The 20,205-nt window shown below is 37.0% G+C and overlaps 1 protein-coding gene across 2 annotated transcripts in view; it reads right to left on the bottom strand.

The window, feature by feature from the left end:
- Positions 1-20,205, bottom strand: part of LOC137006177 (zinc finger protein 845-like) — a 48,718-nt gene that overhangs the window by 13,644 nt on the left and 14,869 nt on the right. The window contains exons 1-2 of one of the 2 annotated variants that reach the window (XM_067366750.1): positions 4,751-4,793; positions 4,081-4,204 (exon numbers count right to left, since the gene is read on the bottom strand). The exons of the other annotated variant lie outside the window; for it this stretch is intronic. Of the exons in view, the coding sequence (XP_067222851.1) occupies positions 4,081-4,204 (124 nt within the window). The 5' untranslated portion in view covers positions 4,751-4,793. Of the gene's footprint in view, positions 1-4,080; positions 4,205-4,750; positions 4,794-20,205 lie in introns of those variants that run through there. 2 annotated transcript variants of the gene reach the window in all.

Genomic DNA, 20,205 nt, shown 5'->3' on the forward strand with positions numbered 1-20,205 from the left:
CAAATTGAACATGTCTGAAATAAAATTTTTAGGTGTCACAATAGAAAACTCACATCAGACACATAAAAAACAAAGTCTCCAAATGCCTTGCAATAATAAATAAAGCTAAATATGTTCTTGATTATACTGCACTCCATACCCTGTATTGTTCCCTGATCTTACCATACTTAAGCTACTGTGTTGAAATATGTGGGAACAATTATAATAATTCAATACAGTCACTCTTTATTTTACAAAAAAGGGCTATACGTACAGTGCACAAAGCTGAATATATTGAACACACAAATCCACTTTTTCTCAAAACAAAGTTATTAAAAATACAGGATCTTGGGAAATTTAACACCGCACAATTTTTATTTAAAGCATTTCATAATCTATTACCTGTTAACATACAAAAGTTATTCACGCATAGACAGCGGCTGTACAGTACGAGGGGCTATGGGAACTTTTTAATACCAATGGTCAGAACTACCAGGAGGAGTTTTTGTGTGTCTGTATGTGGGGTTAAATTATGGAATGGTCTGGGGCTCGAATACAAACAATGTCAAAGCATTCGTCAGTTTAAAACTCTATATAAACAGAAGGTTTTTTCACAGTACAAGGACGGCGGGGCTTAATTGTCTGTTAATGTATTTATTGGCTGTGTGTCTTACCTTGTTGGTATTGTGGTTACCATTGTTGGTATTACTATAATTGTTACCTGTGGTAATATATGAGTGTATTGAGATATGTTTTTTTTGTTTTTGTTTTTCTTCTCCATATGTGTATAAATACATGAGAGTAGGGCTGTGCGATATATCGAATGCTTTTGTCACGCGCATTTCGTCAGTAAAGCCGGTTCCCTGATTGCCGCTAAATCGCCATCACCTGCTTTCAAATGAAGTGCCATTTAATAGACAGAGCCGTAGTTCACTGATAAGTCACGCAATATCGCGTTCAATATCGACGGTGATTCATATCGATATTGAACGCGATATTGCGTGGCTTATCAGTGAACTACGGCTCTGTCTATTAAATGCCGCTTCATTTGAAAGCAGGTGATGGCGATTTAGCGGCAATCAGGGAACCGGCTTTACAGACGAAATGCGCGTGACAATCTCATGCGATATATCGCCCAGCCCTACATGAGAGATATGATAACATTAATAATTAAGGAAGCATCTACTTTTGTTTTTGTATTTCTATTAATTTGTAACAGACCGGGGTGGGTTTAAATAAGTTTGACTTCTTCCCACTCTGTTTCGAGCAATTGATTATGTTGTTTATGTAAGGTGAACTTACCTTGTATAATCAAATGCTTCTATTGCTTTGTTATGTTACTATTGCTCGAAATAAACAATAATCATCATCATAATCATCATGCTCATTAGAGATTATGCTCTTTTATTTTCCAACTGCAGCTGCAGAAGGAAAAGGCATGTAGAACAGAGCTGCTTGAGAGCAGCGAACTGATCCAGTTCTTCTGATTGGTCCACTGTTTTGGAACTGACATTGATGAGTGGCGCTGCATGTAAAAGTTGAAATTCTTTTAACTTGACACGCCATCTTAAAAACGCGGCACTCATGTAGGGCTGGACGATTTACCGTAAAAAGTAATCAAAACCAAAATTCTGAATGTAATTTTCCCATGTTGGTTATTTCATTTTTTAAATCCTGTTAATACTTTCCACAGGGAGGAACTTTTGAGCATGAACAGAAAAATGGTAAAAAATGATATAAATACTGTTCGGTTTCTCTCACAAACTGATCGTTTCGTGTCTTAGGACATTAATGTGTCGTCACGAGCCGCAGGGTTTAATTTGGATTTGTCTAAGCAAGTTTTATTTACTGTTACAGTAGAAGTTCCCATCCACTGCTATTATTTGACTGACAGACTGCAGCGGTTGCAGTTAAAAACCATAATTTGTGTTCGACTGAAGAAACAAATTCACATACATCTTGGATGCACTGGGGGTAAGCAGATAAACATCAAATTTTCATTTTTGGGTGAACTATCCCTTTAACGTCATGTGGGAGTTTTTGCCGCACTTTGCTACAGGACACATAATACACACAAGGCAGTGGTCAACCAGAGAGCAAGCTTCAAGCAAGAAGCCACAAATCAAATTCCTCTCACCTCATCTCTCATCTAGTACCTCAGAGTTTGTAAAGGTGGCATACAGCACAGGCATGAATGAAATGTTGCCAAATTAAAGTGCATAGGAGGCCTGTTCCTGGAGAATTTGTATCCACCATCGTCTATTTACAGAGCCCCACACATGAGAGGGAAAATAAATTGTAGGCTAAATCGTGCGAAAGATTCACTAATTCATTCCCTCCATTTACTAAATTGTGCTTATGGTTTACTAATTTGTTCCCTCGATTTATAAATCATGCACATGATCAAGTGAATGAATTAGTAAATTATGTGTACAATTTATTTATTTTTTCTTGCATTCATATGCGGGGCTCTGTATCCATTTTCGTAAAATTAAAAATGAAACACCCAAAACTGTATATGGTCCCATAGTGAAGATGAACCGTGCGGTGATATGTGAAATTCTGTAGAGAACATGTGATGTTAATCGATCTATGTTCTATAACATGTAAACCGGGAACATGAAAGGAATATTCTAAAAGCAACTCATGTAAACACCTTAATCATAATATTGTCTTATTCAGAATAAGGTCAATAATTGTATTCGTCTGAAAGAAGAATGTCATATACACCTAAGAAGGCTTGAGGATGAGTTAATCATGGGATAATTTTCATTTTTGGGTGAACTTTTACTTAATTGTTTAATTACTGCTATGTCAAAGTATGTTAAAATTATAGTACAGCACTTTTGAGCATGAACAGAAAAATGGTAAAAAATGATATAAATACTGTTCGGTTTCTCTCACAAATCGATCATTTCGTGTCTTAGGACATTAATGTGTCGTCACGAGCCGCAGGGTTTAATTTGGATTTGTCTAAGCAAGTTTTATTTACTGTTACAGTAGAAGTTCCCATCCACTGCTATTATTTGACTGACAGACTGCAGCGGTTGCAGTTAAAAATCATAATTTGCATTCGACTGAAGAAACAAATTCACATCTATCCCTTTAACGTCATGTGGGAGTTTTTGCCGCACTTTGCTACAGGACACATAATACACACACGGCAGTGGTCAACCAGAGAGCAAGCTTCAAGCAAGAAGCCACAAATCAAATTCCTCGTATTGTATTCGTCTGAAATAAGAATATCATACACCTAAGAAGGCTTGAGGGTGAGTTAATCATGGGATAATTTTCATTTTTGGGTGAACTTTTACTTTAATGTTCAATTACTGCTATGTTAAAGTATGTTAAAATGATAGTACAGCACTTTTGAGCATGAACAGAGAAACTTCTTTACTTTTCCATTGTTCTCTATTCAGAAGATATTGAGTTTAAAGTGCATATTGTAGGTTTAACATTTTTTTCGAGATGAATATATAACCTTGTACAAAACACCATATAAGGTACTGCAGGGTTTAAAAATGTTCGATGAAGACTTACGGTGCACATTTTAAGTTTTGTGTTTGATTATTACATTTGCTAACTACCAAATCAGTCGTGATGAGAAACGGCTATATCACGTAACGTTAGTGTGGACGGATATTAACGCGCGTGACATACGCTTGATCAAAGTTTATTCGTTTCTGTTATTAGTAATCAATTAGGCCTACTCCTAGATGACCAATAGCTTTGCTATTGCCTGATTCATGATAATAATCTGTACAATATTGTGATCTGAGCACATGTCGTTACCTAACGTTATATCGATAAGCTAACACCGGTCTCTGTCCTGTTCTCCACTGCTTCTCCTCACACAACAGCTCAATTTGTCTCTTTTGACCGTTATTCTGTCTAATTCTGGCCTGTCCCTGCTCTCTTGACCCCATAGCAGGCTAATTGTATGGCTGTGATTAGTTATACGAGTATAAATAAGCATTTACAATTTCCTCAGCGTCCGAACTGTTATTGCGATCCATTGTTTTCCTATAGTTTATATTAATCTTGTTCCCTTCAGTGACGTCACGTCTGATTGCGCATTTTTCAGATGCGGATAAAACCAACCTGTTTGTTCCTCAATATCTTCATGTTTCACACTGAATGTTTCTTCAATCTTCATGTCTTCGGTCTCATCTTTAATAAACTCCATCTTTATGTCTTCACTCTCTTCCTCTTTAATGAACGCCATCTTTAAGAAGAGAATTAACAGAGTTAATGGTTTAAACAAAAACACTGAAAGCTAACACTATGATAAACAACACTTTATATGTAGGCATGTATGATCTACACTTGGTATTTTAATGAATTATAGATAATATTTAAATGATTACTCTTTGAAGAAAACATGATTAGTTTGTTAGTGTTTGTTCTCGTTTATGTTCACTGTTTGAGTAGCACGCGTCGTGATTCACTGAATCATTTCTCAAAGTGTTTGATTCAATTGACTCGGAGTTGAAAAGTTCGGTTTCTCCATCATTACTCGCTAGAGACTGAACTCGTGTAGTGTTCAGGATAAACTGATTTATGATATATATAGAGAGAAATAAGACGCAAGGTTTAACTTACTGTTTCTCATCAGTGGATGAGTTTTACTCACACAAATATCCTCCATTACAGTTAGATAAATACATTAAATAGTAAATTAACTCATTTCACATCGCTTGTTAAAAAAACAAATATATAATTCATTGAACTGTTTCTATAGATTTAGACAGATCAAATTCTTAAAACAAACCTTTATTCAGCAGAATCACAGCAAATGTAGGAGTTCGGCGCAGTCTTATGACGTCATGTCGTCACTCCAAAATAAAAGTCCTGTTCCCACAGCAATGTCTAAAATCACAAAAGTGCATAGAAATCTAACTGTTTTACCAGATAATCTTTGTATTAAAATAAAAAGGTACAAATAAGATACAAACAAACATGTTAAAAAGGTTGTACAAGTTCATTCATGTGTCCATCTAAAATGAAACACAATTTTCTTTTTGAATTGTACATTAAGTATACATATAGAAAAAATGCAATAAAATAGGGGGCATACGGACATCACAAAAGAGTATAATAATTAAATCAGCACAGTATTACATTTCGTGAATGTAAATTAAATTATAAATTTAAAGGTTCTTTACAACAAATTCAAGGATGTTAAACATTTCCGACACCTTTGATTTTAAATGTTTTGACATTTTCTTAAATTAAGTAAAAACTAAAATTGGGTTTACAGTGGATAATTCTGGCTTTGTAAAGATGAAATTTACTCAGAAGACAAAGCAGTAAAACAGTGCAATCAAGTATAACATCATTAGAATCAAAATCAGACAAGAAAATGATAGATTCAGTCATTTGTACTAGTTTGTTACAGCAGAAAAAAATGGTAACACTTTACTTGAAGGGGTGTGCATAAGACTGACATGACACCTTCATAATCATGACATGACACGACACGTGTCATGAATATGAAGGAGGGTTTATGAATGTTTATGACAACTGTCATTAAATGTCATTCGCTCAATTATGTCATTTTTAATGCAAAGAGGACATTGTTTGAGATGTCCGAGTTATGACAACTTGACATAAATCAATACATAACCTGTCAGTGTCTTTGTCATGACAATTTGACATCATTTAGCTTTATGGGTTTACATTACATTAAACTGTCATGTGTTTGGTTTTGACATTGGCTGTCATGAGCTCAAGTACAGTGGTACAAATTGAACTTGTCATTAAAATGTCATTAAGTGACAATACTCTGACAAATAATTTTATAACAGCGTCATGGGTTGCTCTTTCCTGCTCGCCTTCTCGTGACTCACAACTCAACTAAACATGTTTTTGACTCAGCCGAGAAAGCTCAAGCCTTTGCTGACTCTATCACAGTCAAGGACAACTCTGCACAGTCTGCATAAATGTTTTTAGCAGTCAGACTGTTTGGCAAGTCTTTTGACTTTTATGTGTTTGGTCATATCGTCTGCGGGGCCTTCATGAGTACTATATCATAGCTGGTGCAGATCAGTTTGATCTGTATATTTTTCTTTCATCTAACGTTATGTTAAGAGCACAATACGTGACAGGGCATTCTTAGTGTTTATTGATTTGATGACTAACTTGTATTTTTCTTCATATGTAACAGGGATTTGAGGTGCAGTTCATTCTCAGGTATTTTCCTATTTTTTGCTTTGTTTTATTGGTTTTGTAATTTTGTAGTACTGCTACACTTTGTTACTTTTCAGCTCCACAGTATAATATGGGTTTTTTACGCCGCTTGGTTCGGGGAAGCGGCTTGGATGGGGTGGGAGGACGTAGTTTGTGTTTATTGTTTATTATTGTTCATCCTTCATTTTATCTGTGCGATTCTGCAGCTAAATTGATATAGTTTGTAAAATGGCACATACAATAACTTCACCACAAGGAGGCGATATTACTTTAGCTAGCTGGAATGCGCGCGGCTTGAATAGTCAGGTGAAGCGAGCTAAAGTGTTCTCGTATTTACTCTCCATTTCAGCTGACATAATTTTCCTACAGGAGACGCACATTAAGCATGGTGAACAGAAGCGCCTAAGGCTACGTCTACACTAATCCGGATATATTTGAAAACTGAGTTTTCGTCTAAAAACGCTCCGCGTCCACACTATCATTTTCAAACATTTTCCAAAAGTTGCTCATCCACACTGAAACATATGAAAACGCTTACATCCCCCTACTGCGCATGAGTAAAGCTTTGACCTGCGTCATTCCCGCTATGCGTTTATTTACTTTCCGGCTCTGTGAAACTTTGAGGCAATGTCGAGGAAAGGCACTAAGTTTTTTAAATGGACCGACAGTGTGGTGGAGTTGTTGCTGTGAGTAACACAGGAGTATAAAGAGGCCAAAGCAAGCGAGAATGTAGACTGGGAGACGTGTCTTGGCTGAATTGGTCATATGACTGCATCACATGACTAAAAATGCGTCACCGTATTCAAAAGCCTCCGTTTTCACAGTCCACACTACGACGCGAAGACGGTGTTTTCAAATGTATCCGCTTTGGAGAGCGTTTTCCAAAAGCTATGTTTTCGTTGTCTTAAAACGCAGTCTCAGTGTGGACGGAAGGCCAAAACGGAGAGAAAAATATAAGTTTTTAAACGAAAACGTATTAGTGTGGACATGGCCTAAAATGTAATTGGATTTCCCATGTATTTCAATCTACTTTTTCATGTAGGGCCAGAAGGGGTTGCAATATTACTGCGTAATTTTGTTCTGTTCAAACATATTTCTACGTTAACAGATCCTAACGGTCGTTATATTCTTGTCACCTTAATCGCCTCTAAACATTTTACTTTTTTTAAATCTTTATGGCCCTAACTACGACGATCCTGCTTTTTTTCGTAAGGTATTTAATCTTCTACCTTCTCTTACCGATACTCACTTTATAGTTGGTGGCGACTTCAATTGCATGTTGGACCCCGTCTTGGGCAAATTTCCTGTTCGCTCAGATCCATCTTTTAACGCTATGTCAGTCATTAAACATCTTGCTGAGTCACTGGACATTGTTGATATATGGAGGCTACACCATCCCACCGCTAAGTTTATTGAGATCAATGACAAAGGTGATGTTTCCGACTCAGAGTTATGGGAAACTTTTAAAGTAGTGATGAGGGGACATATAATTTCCTATGAGTCAGCTGCAAAGAAACTCAGACATAAACGTTTAGCGGAAATACCAAATTGGAAAAATTATACAGGGATACTGCAGACTCAGATGTTTTAAATGATATTATGTCGCTTAAATATGAATATAATAAGATTACTTCAGATCAGGTGAATGAGATGTTGCTAAAAATTAAGCAGTAACATTTCGAGATAGGGGATAAACCAGATAAACTATTAGCGCGGCAATTGAGAGGTTCCTATGCTAGTAGATCAATTCATAGTATGGCTGACAAAGATGGTACAATATTGTGTAATCCAAAGGACATTAATAATCGCTTTATGGAATTCTATGCAGATTTGTATGAATCCAAGACTTCTGTATCATCAGAGACAATTGAAGACTTCCTTCATTCACTTCCCCTTCCAAACTTAAGTGAAGCTGATCTGGAAATGCTAAATGCCGACATTATTATTCAAGAGATACTGGATACATTTCATGCTTTCCCTAACTGGAAGGCTCCTGGCCCTGATGGCTTTTGTATTGAATTTTATAAGAGGTATGCAGGTAGAATAGCACCCCTTATGTTACGGATATTCAATCATTCTTTTTGTGAGCAGAAATTACCTCCTTCTCTTTACTTTGCCAATATTTCTTTACTTCTTAAGAAAGGCAAGGATGAGACCAATGTGTCTTCTTTTCGTCCAATTGCTCTTCTCAATACTGATTTAAAAGTGTTCACCCAAATTTTGGCAACTAGATTAAACAAATGTATTTCAACTATCATTCCCGCTGACCAAGTCGGCTTTGTCCCTAATAGATTTTCTTTTTTCAATGTCAGACGTTTTTTAAATATAATTTACTCTAAGCAAAAAAACTCACTTTAAATTGGCTATTATTGCATTAGATGCTGAGAAAGCTTTTGATCAAGTTGAATGGAATTACATTTTAACCACTATTAGAGAATTTAATTTAGGAGATAAGTTTTCTTCTTGGGTCAGTATGTTGTACCACCATCCATGCGCATCTGTTTTAACAAATATTGACAGATCGCCACAATTTGAATTGCACAGGGGCACACGACAGGGGTGTCCACTTTCACCCCTGTTGTTTGCCATCGCCATAGAACCTTTGGCAATTGCTATTAGACACCATCCGCAGATTCCACCTTTAAGCATAGGCCAGGTAGATCATGTTATATCTCTTTATGCCGATGACGTTCTTTTGTACGCTCTGTTCCCCCTCTGTTGGATTTATTAAATTCATTTAGCACCTTTTCAGGTTATTCTGTTAACTGGCAAAAAAAAAGCGAGTTCATGCCCATCAGCAATAAAATAGATCCAGTTTTCATGCAGAGTCTGCCTTTTAAACTGGCTTTGGACATGATAAAATACCTCGGTGTGGTCGTCCCCAAGAATCCAAAGGATTTAGTTAAATTTAATTTTTTTGTGATACTAGATAACTTGAAACAGGACATAGAAAGATGGACCAAAGTTTCGTCATGGCGACGTAACTAGTTACGTTGTGGCAACCGGAAAAGTGAAAGGTGCCTATACGTCGCCACAACGTAACTTTGTGACGTTGCCAGTAAGTAACTGCGACATCGTGGCAATGTCATGGCGACCTCGTAGATCTACAGTTGTGTGTTGGTAACCAGTCAACGCTGTGGCAACCGGAAAAGTGAAAGGTGCCTATACGTAGCCAAAACGTAACTTTGTGACGTTGCCAGTAAGTAACTGCGACATCATGGCAACCTTGTGGATCTATAGTCGTGTGTTATGGAAGGCCAAAAGGGCCAAAACGTGTGAAACTGATGTGTAAACACGTAATTATGCCTTAACGCGTCATTTACGTGTTAACACGTCATTTACTTGTTAATGCGAAATTAACAATTTCAATGACCGACACATCGGACACCATATTGGACCATGGAGCTTTAGCACCACCTACTGCTGAGGCACTCTAGCTCAAATGCACAAAACCAGCATAAAGGTTTGTAAATTGCAGTTTTAATGTGAAATATATTGTGAAGTGTTTTTTAACACTAGAACCGCCGGGGGTCGCTGTATACCTAAAACCGCCATGCGGGTAAATTTTACCCACATACATTAGACCCGTTTTTATATAGCTAAATAACATATTATTTCACTGTATTATGTCACTGTCTTCACAAAGAAGTGTCTAGAGTCATGAAATGATTATGTTTTGTCATCAACTATATTTTTGTCCTGTTGTTTTATGTTCAAGGCTTTTTTTATGCAGGCTACATTAATCACTTTTCATAACGGTCAAGTTAAACAAGTCTGCACTGACAACGAGAATTAGAAGGAAGTAAATACATATTTGGGTGGTGTAATATTATAATTAATCATATATTAAGATAACCCATGTTATTTAAATTGCTAAAATAGCCTATAGACAATAATGAACAATAATAATTCACCACACTGCATAGGATGTATGATGCGATGACAAATTCAAGCGCGCAGCTTCACCTTAATTATTTATATCCAAAGTTTATTGATTCTGTCTCTCTTTAACTATTAGCAATCCTGTCCTGAAGAACAGACTCAGTCTAATTTTTCTCAGGTCTCTGGATCGCTGTCAGATGCTGAGCCGACCCAGGACTCGTCACTGATTTCATCAGACTCTCATTCATTCACGGCATTTAGGGCTTCTACCCCTTCGGCATCCATAAATTGCCGACTTTTACTCCATTGTGACTTTATTTATGAAACCGATGACCGCTAATTCAGTGAGTGAAGAAGTTGCCTAGCAATGTACAATGTTTAAACATAAGGGGACGCGAAAATGACAGCGCGGAAATACAGGCGTTATATAGCGGGTAAATTTGACCCGCGCGGCACTTATAGGTATAAATGCTTCGTTTTTTGATCTGGTTTTATCTAAGCAATTTTTAACACCAAGGGATTGTAAATTACACAATTTCAGTAAAAGTCAATGAGTGGAAGACTTGAATGTTTTATTGAAAACCTGTTATGTACATTTGAAAAACAGCCGCGGGTAAAATTTACCCCGTGGCGGTTCTAGTGTTAAAGGTACAATATGTAAAATTTTTGCAGTAAAATATCCAAAAACCACTAGGCTAGTGTTATATATTTTGTCCAGCTGATTACTAACAATATCTCTAATGTTTTCAACTACTTGTAAATCATGAGAAAATTCCCATTCTAAACCGGACACGGGGCAGTGCAGTCGCCTGTCAATGACGTGAGTTACCTTTGTTACCGCCTTTACTGACGTAGAAACCACATGACAACAGTGCCGTGGACAAATGCGGAAGTAGCGTCTAGCGTCCAGCAAACCACTAGCTTGCTTCAAGCAGTTCCTTATTTACTTCTTGCACGTTTTATGGTGGATTGTGTTACTTATATATGGAACATAATTACTGTTTACCATCTGCCGCTGGTTCTGTCGACAAGGACAGCTCCTGTAAACTCATGACCGGAAAAGCGGAAGCGGCGACTGTGTCATAATAAAAGTTCCGCTGCTCATGAGGCGTGTGTTGATCAATCGCTACATAAATACAGTATAACTACAAATCAAGTATTTTTTTAATGGGCCTATTTATTTAGAGGTTAACTATAATTGTGAAAATGGCCATGGCTTTCAGGGGTTGAACAATCACAATAGAAATTGTGTAAGGATAATTAATTGTGTGAAATAATTAAATAAAACAGTATTTACATGTACACTTACACTTACACTGCAGCATATTTCTAAAGCCTAAACTGTTTACTGACATTAAAAAGTAAATCAATATTCTGTTTTTATAACTCAACCCCTATGCACTAATATTTGTTATCACCCTTATATCACCCTTAAGCACTATGAATCTGAGATAGCTTTGTGCATTATTCTGCAGTGTATTTCAAAGTTCAGTGCATTCATTTGGCTATGCCTTATAATCAGACACACTCAAGACATATGACACTTTTTTTTCAAGGGCTGTAACTGCTTTCAGTTGCTGAGGTGTGTGGGTGCATATATATATATATATATATATATATATATATATATATATATATATGGGCCGACTGATTCAAGCTGATAGAAGAGCAACTTTGACTGAAATAACCACTCGTTACAACCGAGGTATGCAGCAAAGCATTTGTGAAGCCACAACACGCACAACCTTGAGGCGGATGGGCTACAACAGCAGAAGACCCCACGGGGTACCCTCATCTCCACTAAAAATAGGAAAAAGAGGCTACAATTTGCACGAGCTCACCAAAATTGGACAGTTGAAGACATTCAGATGGTAGAGTCAGAATTTGGCGTAAACAGAATGAGAACATGGATCCATCATGCCTTGTTATCACTGTGCAGGCTGGTGGTGGTGGTGTAATGGTGTGGGGGATGTTTTCTTGGTACACTTTAGGCCCCTTAGTGCCAATTGGGCATCGTTTAAATTAGGGCTGCACGATTAATTGCATGCGATTGTCATGCGTGTCTCATCAGTAAAGCCGGTTCTGTGATTAGCGGTAAATGTTCATCACCTGCTTTCAAATGGAGCAGCACTTAATATACAGAGCCGTAGTTCGCGGACAAGCTACGCAATATCGTGTTCATAATCGCAGATGAATCGCCTTCGATTATGAACACGATATTGCGTCCAGCGAGTCGAGCAGCATTGCCACACAGATTCTGATAGATGGTCAGTAATAATAAAACAGGCAGTGAGCCAAAGCTGTTGGCTATTAGGTAGTTGTGAGTGCAGGTGCAAAGTAAATTATTATATCTGAGATAAACTAGTATAAGGATAATATTTCTGAGATAAACACACGTAAGTTGCCAAATTCATGGACACAGAGTCGTTCCCTGAATGAAAAATCTAGTTGAATTCTTGTTTTTTCATGTTTTTGAAAAAAAACACATTTTTCTGCTTTCAATTACTTTTTTGAGTGTCATCTCACTTTGTTTATCCCTTCTGAGTTCCTCTATCTCAGCAAGTCTGATTTCCAGATCTTGTAGTTTCTTCAGTACATCTGTGCATGTTTTCAAAGGACAAGTTGGTTCTGAAGCAGCAGGTTCTTTCACGAAAACAAGACATTTGAACACGGTGTAGCACAGCGTAGCACGGTTCAACTCTGCTCAACGCTGCTGCCTGTCTGCTGTCTGACCTACGCTCGGAGCTTCATGGAGTTTATCCTAAATCCTTCTCTTTATTCCTATTCACATAATATAACTTTCTTATTTTCACTAGATTACTTAACCTATTGCATAGTATTACTAAACGGAACGATTTATTACTAGCAATCCACCAGCGTAATCACCTAGTGTTAGCCATAGCCCGCTAGCCTGCTAGCTACCGTCTACTTTCTTTTTTCCTTTAAACCAACCTTCCTTGTCGATTGAATGGCGGATTTATCCGATGTATGTTATTCTGATCTGTCCTCGCCAGATCGGGAAGCTGTGGAGACGTTGCTGCCCGGCATTCATCGATCCACTGCGAGTCCACCATAGTCACATGTTTGCCGGGGGCCAGAGCACCTGACATCAAAGCAAATTTAAAAGTGCTGGCTAATGCTAAACGTAAATATTCTAAAAGCATTATCCACGTCGGCACAAATGATGTTCGACTTCGCCAGTCGGAGATCACTAAAATTAACATTAAAGAGGTGTGTGAACTCGCAAATTCAATGTCAGCAAAAGTAATTTGTTCTGGCCCTCTTCCTGTTCGTCGGAGTGATGAGATAGTTAGCAGGTTATCATCACTCAATGGCTGGCTGTCTAAGAGGTGTGCGCAGAATAATATAGGTTTCATAGACAATTGGAAAAGCTTTTGGGGCAGACCTGATCTGTTGAAAAGAGATGGTATTCATCCCTCCCGGGATGGTGCTGCTCTTCTATCTAGAAATTCGCGTCCTGCGATCAGGACGCAGACAAACTGGCTAAACCGACCGTCTGCTAGCCGCCTCATGTCACAGAACTCAGATAATTATCAGCACATAGAAACTCTTTCACCTAGATATTATCACAGAGACTGTGTCTGTACCTCGAACTAGTAAATACAAAAAACTTCCAAAACCTTTTAAGGGTAAAAATTTAATTGATGCTCAAAAAATGAAAATCACAGATAAATCAGATAAACAAATGATAAAGCTTGGGTTACTGAATATTAGATCTATTTCTTCAAAAGCACTTACTGTAAATGAAATTATCACAGACAATAAACTAGACTTGCTGTGTTTGACAGAAACCTGGCTAAAACCAGACGATTACATTACTTTAAATGAATCTAGTCCTCAAGGTTATGATTATCGACACAATCCTCGACAGAAAGGCAAAGGGGGAGGTGTTGCTGTAATTTATAGTAATATATTCAGAATCACTCAAAAGAATTTCAAATATAATTCCTTTGAAGTGATGGTGCTTTATGTAACATTATGTAAGTTGACATTTGTGCTGGCTACTGTATACAGGCCACCAGGGCACCATACTGACTTTATCAAAGAATTTGCTGATTTTCTATCAGAGTTAGTACTGGCTGCGGATAAAGTCCTTGTTGTTGGTGATTTTAATATCCATGTAGATAATAATAAAGACGCATTTGGATTGGCATTTAGACAACACGTGTCAGGACCCACTCATTGTCGTAATCATACCCTAGATCTAATACTGTCGCATGGAATTGATATTGATGCTGTTAAAATTCTACAGCAGAGCGATGATATATCAGATCATTATCTAGTCTTGTGTATAATACAATTAGCCAAGGCTGCAAAACCACCACCCAGCCATAAATATTGTAGAACCATCACGTCTACCACTAAAGATTGCTTTATAAATAATCTCCCCGAACAGTTTCATCGCCTTAGTATACCTGACAACTTAGAAGAACTCGATGCTGCAACAGAAACTATTGGCTCTCTCTTTTCCAGCACATTAGATGCAGTCGCTCCTTTACGTCTAAAGAAGATTAAGGAAACTAATCCAACGCCGTGGTATGATGAGCACACTCGGGCTCTAAAACGAGCTGTTAGAAAAGCTGAACGTAGTTGGAAGAAAACAAAACTAGAAGTCTTTCGCCTTTCGTGGAAAGAAAAAATGATTGAGTACAGAACAGCTATAAGAAATGCTAGATCTACTTATTTTTCAAATCTCTTAATAGAAAACAAACATAATCCTAGGTATTTATTTGACACAGTGGCTAAATTAACTAGAAACAGAGATTCAACTGCTGACGTTTCCATAGAGCACAGCAGTAATGACTTTATGAACTTCTTTACTTGCAAGATTGATAATATTAGAGAGAAAATTAAAAACATGCAACCGTCTACAGTTTCGCTTCAGACAGTGCACTGTAGTGTCCCTGAGGTAAAACTAGAAGCATTTGCCACTATAGGAGAGGAAGAATTATCTAAACTTATCAAATCATCAAAATCAACAACATGTATGTTAGACCCAATGCCGACTAAACTACTGAAAGAAATGCTTCCAGAGGTCGTAGGTCCACTTCTTGATATAATTAATTCATCTTTAACACTAGGATATGTGCCAAAAACCTTTAAGCAGGCTATTATTAAACCTCTTGTTAAAAAACCTCAACTAGATCCGAGAGATTTAGTAAATTACAGGCCAATCTCGAATCTACCTTTTCTGTCAAAGATACTAGAAAAGGCAGTTTCAACACAACTGTGTTCCTTTTTAGAAAGAAATGGAATCTGTGAGGATTTCCAGTCAGGATTTAGACCATACCATAGTACTGAGACTGCTCTCGTTAGAGTTACAAACGATCTACTCTTATCATCCGATCGTGGCTGTATTTCTCTATTAATGTTATTAGATCTCAGTGCTGCTTTTGACACTATCGATCATAACATTCTTTTAAAAAGACTTGTAAACTATATTGGCATTAGTGGAATTGCTTTGGCATGGTTCAAATCGTACTTATCTGACCATTATTAGTCTGTAGTAGTTAATGAAGAGATGTTGTATCGATCACAGGTTAAATATGGAGTACCACAAGGCTCAGTACTAGGACCATTGCTTTTCACTCTGTACATGCTGCCCTTAGGAGAGATAATTAGGAAGCATGGTGTTAGTTTTCACTGCTACGCTGACGATACTCAGCTCTATATTTCCTCACGCCCTGACAAAACCTACAAATTCACAAAACTAACAGAATGCATAGCTGACATTAAAAACTGGATGACAAGAAATTTCTTATTATTAAATTCAGAAAAAACTGATATCCTAATCTTTGGACGAAAAACTTCCTCACGAAAAAACCTTGAATACTCTCTATCACTTGACGGGTGCTCCATTAAATCTTCGTCCTCAGTTAGGAACCTGGGTGTGCTCTTTGATACCAATCTTTCATTTGAAAGTCATGTTTCTAGTATCTGTAAAACCGCCTTCTTCCATCTAAAAAATATATCTAAATTACGACATATGCTCTCAATGACAAATGCGGAACAGTTGGTTCATGCATTCATGACCTCAAGGCTAGATTATTGTAACGCTCTACTGGGTGGTTGTTCTGCTCGGCTTTTAAACAAACTACAGTTGGTCCAAAATGCGGCAGCTAGAGTTCTTACTAGAACCAGAAAGTATGACCATATTAGCCCAGTTCTGTCAACATTACATTGGCTCCCTATTAAACATCGTATAGATTTTAAAATCTTGCTACTTACTTATAAAGCTCTAAATGGTTTAGCTCCCCAGTACCTAAGTGAGCTCTTAATGCATTATAGTCCTTCACGTTTATTGCGATCTCAGAATTCAGGCCAGTTGATAATACCCAGAATATCAAAATCAACTGAAGGCGGCAGATCCTTTTCCTATTTAGCACCTAAACTCTGGAACAATCTTCCTGGCTTTATTCGGGAAGCAGACACACTCTGTCAGTTTAAATCTAGACTAAAAACACATCTCTTTGCTCTTGCATGCACATAACACATTATCAATACATTAACATTTTTCAAATCCGTTAAAGGATTGTTACGCTGCAATAATTAGGTCGGCCGGAACCGAGAACATTTCCTATAACACTAGATATACCTGTACATCAGAATAAGAATGGCATCTACGCTAATATCTGTCCCTCTGCTTATCCTGAGGTTTGCCGGGTGCTGGATTCAGGCCGTATCCAGATCAGATGGAGAACATGTGTCTGGACCTGACTACAACGTAGCCCAGGAGACAATGGGCCCACAGATCCAGTTCTGGCTGCATCTATAATTCAGATTTTTAATCCCTGTATCCGCTTACATATATTTATATATAATCCATTTTTAATCTCTATAATAAAAATGTATAATTCAGATTTTGATCTCCATATCCATTTACATATATTATATATATCTTCCAAGGGGTTTTTTCCCTCCTAGGACTTTTTTTGGGTTTTTCTCCTAGGGGTTTTTTTCCTCCCCTGGGAGTCAGCCGACATTGGCTTAATGTAGCACCATCTTGTATATGTTACATATTACCACGCTTGTTTGTACAGCTTATTTTTAATCACTTCCCTTTTTTCTGTGCTTCTAATATGTAAAGCTGCTTTGAACAATTACCAATTGTAAAAGCGCTATATAAATAAATTTGACTTGACTTGACTTGACATTTGTACAGAAGCAGAAAAACTGCTACTCTGAACTTCATTCTTAATGCTTTAGCTAAAGCGTGTTGGAGATGTGTGTGCTGTATCTGTATGTTCAGAACGTTACAAATCGAATGCTTTAATGCCATAATCTTCAGTAATGCTCACATGATTAACAATTTAGCCAATGACAGACAAAACAGCCTACAGCATATGACTGTTTCTCAAAAAATATTGTTGTGCTGGCTTAATGTTTTACAAATGTATGCAATGTTGACAGATTAAAGTTGTGTTTTCTTTGGCAGCTTTAATCTTACAAAACACTGAACTTTGGGCTTAATAACAGCACAAACTATCCAGTACTAGTCATGCATTCCTCTATGTTTGCAACATGTTTTTTTCTGCATTCACTGTAGTTTGGATTCTGAGAGCCACACAGTGACGAAACGCGGCTGTTTGAGATCCTGCTGTGCTTATTCCATTAATTCATGTATCATATCATACAAGGTATAAATAATTTAAATAAACATATCAAATACTAGAACATGTGTATGATGTAGTATTTTAGTTGATTTACTCTTGCCAAGCTCTGATTTCTGAGACACACACACAGAGGAAACAGCAACGCAGCTATTTGATTTGTGCTCAATTCATTCAAAGATCTCATTCATTATTGCAGTGACCCTACAGGTTTGTGTATAATACTGTGTTTTCCCCTGGCTCTCCTGAAATCCAGCGAACACGAGGAGTGACAGTGTCAATGTAACCGGCTTGTCACCGACTGCTGTTGCATTTCTCTCTGCATTGTGTCTGATAAATGCAATTTCTACTTCTGAAGTGCTTCTTTTTATACAGAACACTGATTTCTCACATAATGCAGTGAAGCAGCCCATGTATAGAGTGAATTATCAACCATCGATATCAACCAATTCAGCAATAAATGATTAATAAGAGTAATGTTATGAAAATATAATTTCTGATGGAATTCCATTCATGAACACTTGTTAAGTCAAATGAATTACATTTTATCATGAACTGAGACAGTTTTATCTTTAACATCTTTATTGTTTTTGTCTTAAGAAAAGAACAATAGATAAAAATAAGATAATATTGAAATCTTATGGAATTCCTTTTAAAATTGTTTATTTGAATATGCATGTCATTTGACATAAGTGTTAAGCTGGGCTAGAGTTTAAAGTTAGATGAATGAAATTATGTTAAAGTCTATGAAAATGCATAAGCCCTGAATGCCTAAGAGTCTGTCTGTCTCATTCAAAGTCAGCTAAATGCTGCTATCTAAACTTATGAGGTAAAAAGCTATTTATAGTAGAGCACAATGCTCCAAAAGAAAATCATATAGGGATGTTAAAAGAAATGAGTGCCATTTGAGGGCAATTTGTTGTTAAATTTGACAAAGTAAAACTCAATGAATTTAAAGAGGTCTTTAAATACAGACCTTGACTGATAGAAGTGACATTTTTGACTAGTAATGACCAGTAACTTTTTTTCCAATCATTAGTCTCCACCATGATACAGGGCCGATGGCTCCGGTCACAGATGTAGCAGAACATCACACTGAATGGACGATTGTGAGAACTAAATTCACTAAGTATAATCTCAGCACTGATATGTTGCTGCTTTGAAGATGTCTAATGGATTTTAGTGATTAAATATTGCTGTTATTATCCTGTCTCCCTGTTTGAACATTATCATCATGAATACACCTTTCCTAAGTTCCAGAAAACACCTGATACTGTTGAAGAAAACTGTCAGAGATTTCATGATGGGAAAGAGCGGTAACCAGTGTGCATGAGGTGATTTCTCAATGACGGGTAAGATCCTCTTTGGCCAGACAGGGGACAACCTAAGGCAGGGGGTTACCGCCACCACTGGGCATCTACCCTGATTAGGGTGACCACCCGTCCCGCTTTGCATTGTACCGCACAGCAATTTAACTCTTTGTTCCGCACGTCGCATATTGAGAAAATGTCCCGCATTTTCTTCAGTCTGTTCCGACGAGCATACAGCAGCCTGCTGGAGCAATTGTGTAGTGATCATGTTCTCCAACAGAGGGGGCTATGCAGCTACACTTGGTCGCGCGTGTACGCGCCGCTACTTCATGAGGAACGTAATCTGGATCTGGACCTGAGCAAAGCGCCATTATCGTCAATTATCAAAATAAACATCGTTATCAGTTTCAAGGTTAGCAACATACTAACTATTCAAACTGTTTGTATGTTTTATAACAGGGCCTCAACAGGGTGCGAGATTGTTTTGCACAATTTTAAACGTCCAAAAAAGTTCTGCAGTCAATTTCCTCTTAACTACATGGTGAAGGTACACTCAGATATGAATAAATAAAAAATAAAATAAAATAATACACATACTTTGTGCTTAAAATAATTCTAAAATGCAAAATAATAGTTAAAATTAGTTAAAAGTTAAAACAGTTGTAGCCTAATTTCTGTACAGTAGCTAAAAACAGCATGTGAAAATTAAAATATTAAATTCAATAATGTTAAAACATATTTGTTAAATATTTATCTTCTTATAGGCCTATTTATGTTTTATTTTTGAAATGTAATATGTTTTTGTAAAGTCACACGAATGTTAGGCTATAACAGTATTGTTTAGAACTGCTTTCACAGTGGTTACTATTAATCGTGTAAAAGTTTTTTTGGTTGTATTTAAACCAGAGCAAAAATTCCTAATAATAAAACTAAATCATAATTATTCATGTAATAATAGCCTATAAGGAACCCACAACAATTAAAAACAAAAACATTAAAAAATGTATTGTCCCTGTTTTTTAAATAGATAGTAACAAATGAGATTTTTGTTCACCTAAAATAGGAAATGTCCCCAGTTTTCATTTCAGAAATCTGGTCACCTAATTCAAAAATAGTTATCTGCATGATGCCAATGATATTTAATTTAAATGACATGTAAAATAAAGACATGTTATGTTACATTGTGATGTAATGGTGTTTTCTGGAAGGGACTA

This window comes from Chanodichthys erythropterus, chromosome 3 (genome assembly GCF_024489055.1).
Source record: "Chanodichthys erythropterus isolate Z2021 chromosome 3, ASM2448905v1, whole genome shotgun sequence".
Classification (NCBI taxonomy): Eukaryota; Metazoa; Chordata; class Actinopteri; order Cypriniformes; family Xenocyprididae; genus Chanodichthys; species Chanodichthys erythropterus.